Source organism: Oryzias melastigma, linkage group LG19, assembly GCF_002922805.2.
Source record: "Oryzias melastigma strain HK-1 linkage group LG19, ASM292280v2, whole genome shotgun sequence".
Classification (NCBI taxonomy): domain Eukaryota; kingdom Metazoa; phylum Chordata; class Actinopteri; order Beloniformes; family Adrianichthyidae; genus Oryzias; species Oryzias melastigma.
In genome coordinates, this window is record NC_050530.1 from 6,033,750 (window position 1) to 6,042,262 (window position 8,513).

The 8,513-nt window shown below is 37.3% G+C and overlaps 1 protein-coding gene across 1 annotated transcript in view; it reads right to left on the reverse strand.

The window, feature by feature from the left end:
* Window positions 1-500: 500 nt before the first annotated feature.
* The window catches only part of LOC112154310 (BRCA1 DNA repair associated), a gene marked incomplete in the record, with an annotated part of 20,981 nt that continues 12,968 nt past the window's right edge, over window positions 501-8,513 (reverse strand). The window contains 5 exon segments of the mRNA XM_024285163.2: window positions 501-705; window positions 2,969-3,026; window positions 3,696-3,769; window positions 6,037-6,094; window positions 8,500-8,513. Of these exon segments, the coding sequence (XP_024140931.1) occupies window positions 611-705; window positions 2,969-3,026; window positions 3,696-3,769; window positions 6,037-6,094; window positions 8,500-8,513 (299 nt within the window).

An 8,513-nucleotide genomic window follows, 5' to 3' on the forward strand; every position in this document is an offset into this window, starting at 1 on the left:
TACAATGTGTATTTTTGAGTTTAAGACTGTTTTCAAATTTTCTATCAATTTCAGGTTTTTTATTCACTTCAAACCCATATTATTTAAGGCATTTCTGAGTATTTATTTATTTAAATCGTTGAAAAAGTTTTTAAAAAGATCGTAGAAAGTATGGTGGGCGGAGCCACAAGCTCCTTGCTCCGCTCCAATAGATCCGTGAATGTCTTCGTTTTCCTCATCCGAACTGGAATCTGGCTCCAAACTCTATGACTGAAAAGCTCCAATATGGTTTTGTGTTAGGGTGGGGGTTGTAAGCTAGCGGGAGAGGGTGGAAACAGAACACTTTAGCAATAGGGGGAGGGGCTTCACAATCTGCCCTAGTATGTAATGATACTGAAAATACTAATTTCAAAGAAAGTAGTTTGTGTCTACATGAAAACTTTTTACAATCTTAAAAACAAACTATTTTGACTTGATTAATCTGATTAATCAATAATTAATAAAAAAAAATGTGAAACTCATGAAATTCAATTAACTTTTATACACACAGAGATATTACAGCTTTGTCAATAAACACACATAAAGCGAATCAGAAAAGGATTCAAGAGGAGGTTGAAGGATCTTCAGATCCTTATATTGTGTAGTTTTTGTAGTTCTGCACAGAGTAGGTTGCGACCGTGTCCAAGAGCCACCCGCGGGTCAGAACCGTAGCTTTTCTGGAGAGATCTACGGAGCAAGCAGACGGTAAAACGTGGTTTAACTCTTTACATTTGGAGGAAGCAGATTTTGTTTCCATTAAATAACATGAAATAGGAGCCAAGAACATGAGTTAGAAGAACTGCGAGGAGCTCAGATTACTGCACACAAACATCAACTTGTGATCCTTCATGATGAATATTTAATATCACAGTCAATCAAAGACAGGAAATGCTCGTTTGTAATTCTGTGCAAGTTGTTCATTGATGACAGCGGGCTGTAATGAGTATCAGAATACTCAGATATTTGAGATCTGTTCCAGAAAATATGAATTTCTGGAACGTCCGATTTGCTATCTTTGTAAATTTGATGGAATGTAGTAAAAATGACTTAATTATCGCTGTAAAATGGAGAAATGTTTGATTTTAAGAGCATAAATTAAACAAAAAAATTGCACTACTTTCACCAGAAGTAAATAAATCCTTAACCCTAAAGCACTATCGCCGGGTGATATTCACCAGAGCAAAAGTATTTACATTATTTTAAATTTGTTGCATATTTTTTTGAGTGTCATGGGTCTCTGGGTAAAGTCTCACATGTCCCAGGAATGAGTGGACCAAAGGCCAAGAGTAAAGTGTCATTATTTATTTTTTTAGGAATTTTTTTCCTCTCAAATTTCTACTTTTTCAGTCATTTTCAAGCATGTTCTTAGGATCTTCCTATCCTTTTTCCTCCCACTTTGTTGCATAAAGAGAAATACTTTTTATGGAGTATTTTATAATCTGGTAAAAATTACCCGGCAAAAGTGAACTTTTTAGAGCGAAAGTGTTCTAGGGTTAAAGTAAAGTGTCAGTAAAGACACTTCAAAGTAAAACTATTAAGTAGTTTGTATTAATTTAAAGAAATACACCGAAGTACAGTTCACCGAAACAAACTGTACTTCAGAAACTTACAAATACTTTAACACATCCACGACAATGGTACGTTCCATTTTCATGACGTCTGTTAAGGTGGTCGTACGAGTCTTAAGGGAACAGTGAGACAGACCTGCACTCCCTTTAGGATGATGCAGCTCTTCTCTACAATCCTCCACAATCCAGAAACATTCACGAGTAAGTACGGGTGACTAATGCTGCATTCACACCCGACGTGATTGGGTTTTAACATGAAGTCGACGAACAGATGCGATCGGAAGTCCTGCGGCGCGCTTTGGGAATCATACTTGCTCAACATCATCCATGTTTTCCGTGATCGGGCAACGAATGAAGTCCGGCCGGGGCGTCAAGACGCTGAGCAGAGAGTTTGACACGCGTCAAAATGGAGGCGGCAGACACAAATTTGACGCACAAATTGTGTCTGGTGTGAATGAATCATAAAGCTTTAACCCTTTGTTTGTTGTATCTCACCTGATTTCCACCTTAAACCAAAACCCTGGACTCTGATCCACCTTTTCCACATTTTCACTTGCAAGTGAATTCTGATGCGAAAACAGCAGTAAGTAAGTGTAACCGCTATGAGTTTAGGGTACGTCGGTTTCAAACATGATCTAAAATGTCATGATGGATGATATAAGGTGGTGAATTTGTGAAGGCACTTCTCTACGTCATGCAATAAACCGGTTTCTGATCCTTTTGCCGACATTTTTCGAGTCAAAGGAAATAAAAGTGCAACAAGGAGGAAAGAAGGGAGGAAACATGCAGTCACTTCCTTAAATTCAAACCTTCTACGGAGGCGTGTGCTCTCAGAAGTGGACAGCTTCTTTTGACATTTCCTCTGCCGAATCTGACATTTTCTCCTGCTCTCTTCCTGCTTCCTAACATTCTTGGTCAGTCGCTTTTCTCTGACTTTAGGAGGCAGCTCCCGAATCCACGTTCACCATGTTTACATTTGATTTAATTAAAATCCAGGTTCAGAAGGATAGAAAGACGCAGAAAGAGCCAAAGACAAATCTTTACAACCAAAACATGCAAAAACAGAGACAAATATATATTGTGTTTATTTCATTAAACCCAAACCTGATGTTTCATCCATTGAAGACGATCACAAAAGAAGAAAAGTTTGACTTTTCTAACCTCCAGGTGAACCTTTGCATGAATTATGTAACTCCTGCCGACACTTTAGTCTCATTTTTTATGTTGGGAGTGTCTTCTGGGGTTTAGTGTGAACAATAGACTCCAATAAAAAAGTCTCACCTTTAATGCTGTGAACTTTTTCTCAGACTAAATGACTTTAAATAACCATAATTTGTTCTTTAATATAAAAATTATTCAATATTGAATTAGGAGAGACTCACTGCTGTATGTTGAAGACGATGCATCTGATCTCGGCTGTACGATGACGAGTTGATGTGGCTGTAGGAGGGAAAAATAAAGGAGATTAGTCAAATTTAATAGAATTTGAATGCAAGTATTTACTTACATGTTTCTTTAAAATGTACTTTCATGATTTCATGAAGTTAAATACTGCAAATTATCATCTAAAGACATTTTTACTAATAAAGAACCTTTAACAACAAATAAATTAATCTTTAAAAGTACAAAAAATTGATCTAAATTTACAAAATATAAAAATAATTCATAAACTTGCTAATTATTTGCCTTTTTCTTGTTTCTCTGCGCACAAAATCTGATTTACTGCCAGTTTTTTTAAAAAGTAAAGATTTTAATATAAAAGTTGTAACAGAAAGTACATTTTTATGACTAAACAAAAAACATTTTACTTCTTTTGGACTTCGGGGAAATTTTTAGTGCCCTCGATTTTGGAATAGTAGATTCAGACAGCACTATATAATGCCGAACACACTATATAATGAGTAGGGGAGGAATTCGGACATAGCTTACGTTTTAAATTGTCAATAATGTCAACACTTAGCATTTTTAAAGCCCCATTAATAGAGGTCAACAGTGTATTTACTGTTTAAAATATACTCTAAAAATCATTTTATTATCATAATAAACTGCTAAAACAACAATTTCATTAAAACAATTTAATCAAAATCCAATCAGAAGCAGGAAGTGTACCTGTTTACTGTCAAAAAGCAGCGGGTCTTTGACTACAGTAGCTCCACAGAGTTCTACCATCCACTCCATTTCATCTGAAACAACAAAAACAACTAAACATTTTTATTTAATTATATAATCAGGCACATTTAGGAAACAGGAAGTTGCCATATTGGATTCATGAAGCCTCATCGCGGATCACGGAAAAACTTCTAGTGATTGAATAATGAATGACGTTCTGGATGCTCTGTTAAGCTACATATAAGAAAGTCTTTAAACGCCACACAGAAGCAGATGTCAGCCCATTAGCAAAGCGTGATCGATCCAGGAACCAGCAGGAGGATGCAGCAGGAGCACTTTAGGAGCTCCAGCAAGACGGAAACCAAAGAATGCTACGCTGCGAGTTCCCCCCCCTGAGACCCTCACCCATGATCTGTGTCCACTTAACCGAGCGTAAAGCAGAGGAATCATTAGGCATGAAGGGCAGCTTCTTTTTAAACACTCTCCTGCAGCTAAGTCTAAAAAAACAGGTGAATCATTCTCCACATCTGGAGGCTCATTTTGCTGACGGACGCCATGGTAACTGCGGCAGAACGTGACAACCACACACTAAGAAGATCTCGCACAACTCCTCAGTTTGGATGGAGTCCACCCACATGCAGGACTCACTTGTCATTGTTCACCGGTGCTGAAATAACAGGGGTTAAAAACAGCCCGAGCTTCTAGTTATTCTTAGTGTCAGTCAAAAGCGGAGTTACTTCAGCTGTCCTTCATGCGATTGTCTTCTCTGAAGTGGAGGGAGCGTCTATAGGAGACGCTAATGAGACCGAGCATGGGCTTTTCAAGCTGCAGCAACATTCCTTTCAGCAATCGTTTAGGGCCCAAATATTTGGTTTTGTGTAGGGAAAAGACGCAGCGGGAGGGTTACCGCTGAGGAAGATGAAAGACTGAATCAGGCGGAGAGGAAACAAAGACGTAGAGAGTGACACGGTTTGTTCTGGAAATCCTGGAAATTAAGACACCCTTTCAATGTTTAATATGACTTCAAAAAATGGAGAATTTTATAATAATAAGCTGGCATTATATGCCCCCTTTTGACCCTCCCCCACTGGCTGAGTGGCCCCTCCCCCCCGATCAGAGCTGCATGTGACAAAAAAATTAACTTTTTTTTTAAATAGCAACTTTTTTGATCGTTTTTGTCCATAGCAACCATGTCATTTTTTGATTGCCTGGAGGTGACAAACAGTTCTATGTCATTTTTAGAAGAATCCGCAAAAATGAATTTTTAGATTCCCATAGCAACCAAGGTTTTTTGTTTACCCCGCCCACATTCCTAATATGTTCTTATTGTATCTCATATACTTTTGTTCAGCTTGAGCCAAAGATTCACAAGTTAAATGTTCACAATATTTCTGTAAACAATATGCGAGCAACAGGGGAATGATACTTTTGAGAGATCGCCACGGTAACGCCATTCAAAATCTAGAAACTAGCATTTTACACTAAATAGCTTCCCAATTATGCTCGAGGAGTTAGAAGGTGCTAAACTGAAATCCTTACGAGAGAAATTTAAATTTGTTGGAGGTACTAAAAGGTTTTTTTTTAATTCAAGATGGCGGCCACTTCTTGAGGTCAAAGTTCAGTAAAACTTCAGTTGTGGTTGATGGCTTAGCCGGGTGTGTGAAATTTTGAGAAGTACGATTTAGCAAACTTTCTCTTTCCCCATATTCTAAAAAAAGTGTAAAAATTGTCAAATTACACACTTTGCCCCAAAATGGCCGCCAAGCCTTTGATCCTGAGGTAAATGAGTATATGGTGGGGTGACATTTTTGTTTTTTTTTCTTCTGCTCTGCACAAAATATGTCTTAAAAACGACAGGGTTTTTGATTTTAGCTAAATAATTACTAAAACACAAGTGGGAACGATTTTACAATCGAAAAAAATACATAGTTGGAGAGAAACTTTAAAGGGTTTGATTGATTTCAAACATCAAATAAATTGTAAAGTTGGTTCTTAAAAGCTAATGTCATTTTATGCATCAATAATGGTGAAAATTTTTACGTTTTAGAAGTAAAATTACACAAATTTTTACTTTTTGAGGTGGTATTTTACTTGATTTATCAGGTTTTCCGATGTAAACGTTTTTCTAATCCAAGTGATTCGGTTTAGACCAGTTCAGATTTCTAATCCTTTGCCTGAAATGAGGATGAAATCTGGATCTTAAAGGAGGTATTAGGGAGTTCACAACAGAAAAAGAACAATTTATTAAAAATAAAGAAATTATAATTTCCATTTAATATAAATTATTAGGTTTAATCCAATAAATTACAAAAGAAAAGCAGTTTTTTCTGTTGCTTCATACCTGTTGCCATGTCTGTAAAAGATCCTTGGATGCAGATTTTGAAGCCCTTCAGCAGCAGCTGAAAACAAAAAGAGTGACAAAAGCATATTTTACCGTGACACCGCCGAAAAACATTTACACCGCAGCGCACGGGAGCGTTTATCCAGCGACCTTCAGACTGAGCTTTAAGTGGGAGCGGCAGAGGCAGCCATTACCGCCATTACCTTTACAGACGAGTGTGTTTCTGAACTCTTCGCCTGAGTCGAGGCGTTCGCTGGTGGAGCCGAATCACAGCTCTGAGAGGATCCGGCAATTTACAGCCGAATCTGCTCACCGGTGGTTGGTAAAAAATGAAGCCATTAGACCTTTTTCCCCTTTTTGTCCTTGCAAAGAAGCTGTAAATTTAGGGACACACGCAGGGGAAAATGACACCGATGACACGGCGGCGTGTTGTTTTATCGCGCTCTGGGTCGGTAAGTGAAAGTTGGATTTTCTTAACTGCAGACATAAATGATTCCTCACACCTTAGAAATTGGGTTTCCTCAGTTGAGACGAACTCCTCCGATTCCAACAGACTCGGCGCATTAATTCGACTGTCACCAGGTTCAGGTGACAAAATGTGATCCGTCCTCCCTAAAGCCACCTAAATCAGCCTGGAATTACTCGCTAATTCAATTAGCAGAGGTTCTTTAAAGGCGGTTATACGGCCAACATGACATCCAGCCATTTCTAATTTTCTCCCTGAATGGAGACAGAGCCGGGCCTGCTGGCCTGATACCAACGGGAAAATTACAATCAGCCTCTCACAACAGGGTGAGAATTAAGAGGCTGGTGCAACAGGAAGAAACACGCTCGAGTGCTGCTTGTGACGGAGACGTCTCACTATCTTCCGCAGAATCGCACGGTTCTTTGAGGTCAGAATTGATCTTACAGATAGAAGATTGGCTATAAATCGATATCAAAGGAGGGAGGGGGGGGTCACTGCTTCTCTTGCTGCCTCTGCTGCAGATTTAGAATCCAATCGAATGACCTGGAGTGAAAAGTAATCCCAGTCTCCCTGATAAAGACCTCCGAGGGCCCAAAGGCTGAAAGGAATAAAGAGCAAAGCTTTGATGTGTCGATATGGCGCTGTCATACTGTTGTAGTCAAATTACTTTCATTTTAGGGACGGCTCTTAAAGGGCGGTGGGCTGAAATGAACTCTGGGTGGAAGAGATTTGATGGAATCTTCCTTTGTTATCAGACGGACAAATTACCTGGTAACCCAAACTCAATCTGACTGTAGTTTTATAAGCTGTACAGGTCAGATTGTCATTGACATGGTATATATTTTTCAGTCAAGTTCACCATATAAATATCTTTTATTTTAAGGTGAAGGTTTTTGTTTTGCTATTTGAAAGATGTCTTAATTCTGCAAAGAAAGTAAAAGTTTATTTATAAACTAGATCTATAGCATTACCAGTGATAATGTTAGAGTGAATGCTGTGAGCTGAATTTGGCCACTAAAAGATGCTAGATGTGATACTAGAAGATGCTGAAATTGATAACTAAAAAAGTTGAAGCTGATAGCTGAAAAAGCTATAGCTGATTCCAAGCTAAAATTTTGGCTAAATGCCAAATTAGCCAAAAAAAACTGAAAAAAGCCTAAATTACACAGAACAGCTGACGCAGCTGAAATATTAGCTAAACTCCAAAATAGTCCAATAAACTGAAAAAAGCCTAAATTAGCCATAACAATTAGAGTGTAGCTGAAATTTTAGCTAAAAATAGCTTAAGAATTGAAAAAAAGCCTAAAGCAGAATCACACAATTACAACCCGTTATTTCAAATATTGTAGATAAACAAAAAAGACAATAAAAAGAGAATGAGATTAACTAAAATAGCATCAAAAATAAAGTTTGATTTAAAATTATTTATTTTTTAGGATGCATGTCGCTGTCCGTGGTGCTAAACTGAACAAAACTGAGAATGCCCATGAGGGTTTGCCATCCCTTTGTGTTTATAAATAAAGTTTTGTTGAAAATCTTTGTAAGGTGAGTTAAAAAACAACCATTTTCCTTAAAAAAAATGAAGAAATAAAGTAAAAACAGAACATTTATGAGTTTTGTTTTTATATACTGAATAAAAATCCAATTTAAACAATTGAAACACTGATATAGACGTCGACACGTTCTGGTTAAAGTCACAGTTTGAGCCACAGTGTGTTTGTTGTCTATTAGTCACAAAGCCACAGGTAACAAAACAACATATTTATGCTTAAAATTAAACTTTAAAGTCAGGAGTGATGCATGAATGAAGCAATAAATCAACATTTCCAATAAGTGTAGAATCGTTCTGGGTAATACCAAACTGATAAAAAACAATTAATTTATTTGAAATACATTTAAAAAAAAACAATATTGTGTTTTCTCTTTAGCTACAAAGAAAAACGTAAATTTGAAGAAAAAAAAACAGTCAAAATAAACATGTTATAAATTTAACTCACATTATCGTCTTCAG